At 42.2% G+C, this 576-nt stretch overlaps 1 protein-coding gene across 1 annotated transcript; it reads right to left on the reverse strand.

Annotated features, from left to right (window-relative positions):
• Positions 1-576, reverse strand: LOC102660015 (uncharacterized protein Mb2253c-like). Its single transcript, XM_006596609.1, has one exon. The coding sequence runs from the start codon at positions 574-576 to the stop codon at positions 1-3; it is 576 nt and encodes a 191-aa protein (XP_006596672.1).

A 576-nucleotide genomic window follows, 5' to 3' on the forward strand; every position in this document is an offset into this window, starting at 1 on the left:
TCATTTCATATCGAAATACCAAGGCTTACCATCCTCCGCTTCTTCTATCAAACAACAGTGTGTAGGCTTAATGTGGCCTCTGATGTCTATGCATGACAAATCTCCGTGAGGGCCTATTTTGAACATGGACGACAGAGTGGCAAGAGCATCAATCACTTGGTTTTCCTCTCTAGGAATATGGTGAAATGATATATCATCAAAGAGTTCCATTAATTCCTTGATGTAAGCCTGATAAGGTATCAACTTATGGTCTCTGGTCTCCCATTCACCTCTCAGTTGATGGATTACCAACACCGAATCTTCGAACACTTTAAGCAACTTGACCCTAAAGTTGATTGCTGCCCGGATCCCTAGGGTGCATGCTTCGTACTCCGCCATATTATTTGTACAATTGAAACACAATCTAGCCGTGAAAGGCAAACATTGTTTGTTTGGCGAAACCAACACTGCCCCAATTCCATGACCCAGCACATTAGATGCACCATTAAACCATACAATCCAATTATCTATGTCTTCATCTTCACATTCTTCCTCAAACAGGGCCATAATATCCTCGTCAGGGAATTCTGGATGCAT

Source organism: Glycine max, chromosome 14 (genome assembly GCF_000004515.6).
Source record: "Glycine max cultivar Williams 82 chromosome 14, Glycine_max_v4.0, whole genome shotgun sequence".
NCBI classification, from domain to species: domain Eukaryota; kingdom Viridiplantae; phylum Streptophyta; class Magnoliopsida; order Fabales; family Fabaceae; genus Glycine; species Glycine max.

Bases quoted from the DNA above. Each gene is read 5' to 3' on its own strand.
- LOC102660015 (XM_006596609.1), bottom strand. From the start codon at position 576: ATGCATCCAGAATTCCCTGACGAGGATATTATGGCCCTGTTTGAGGAA.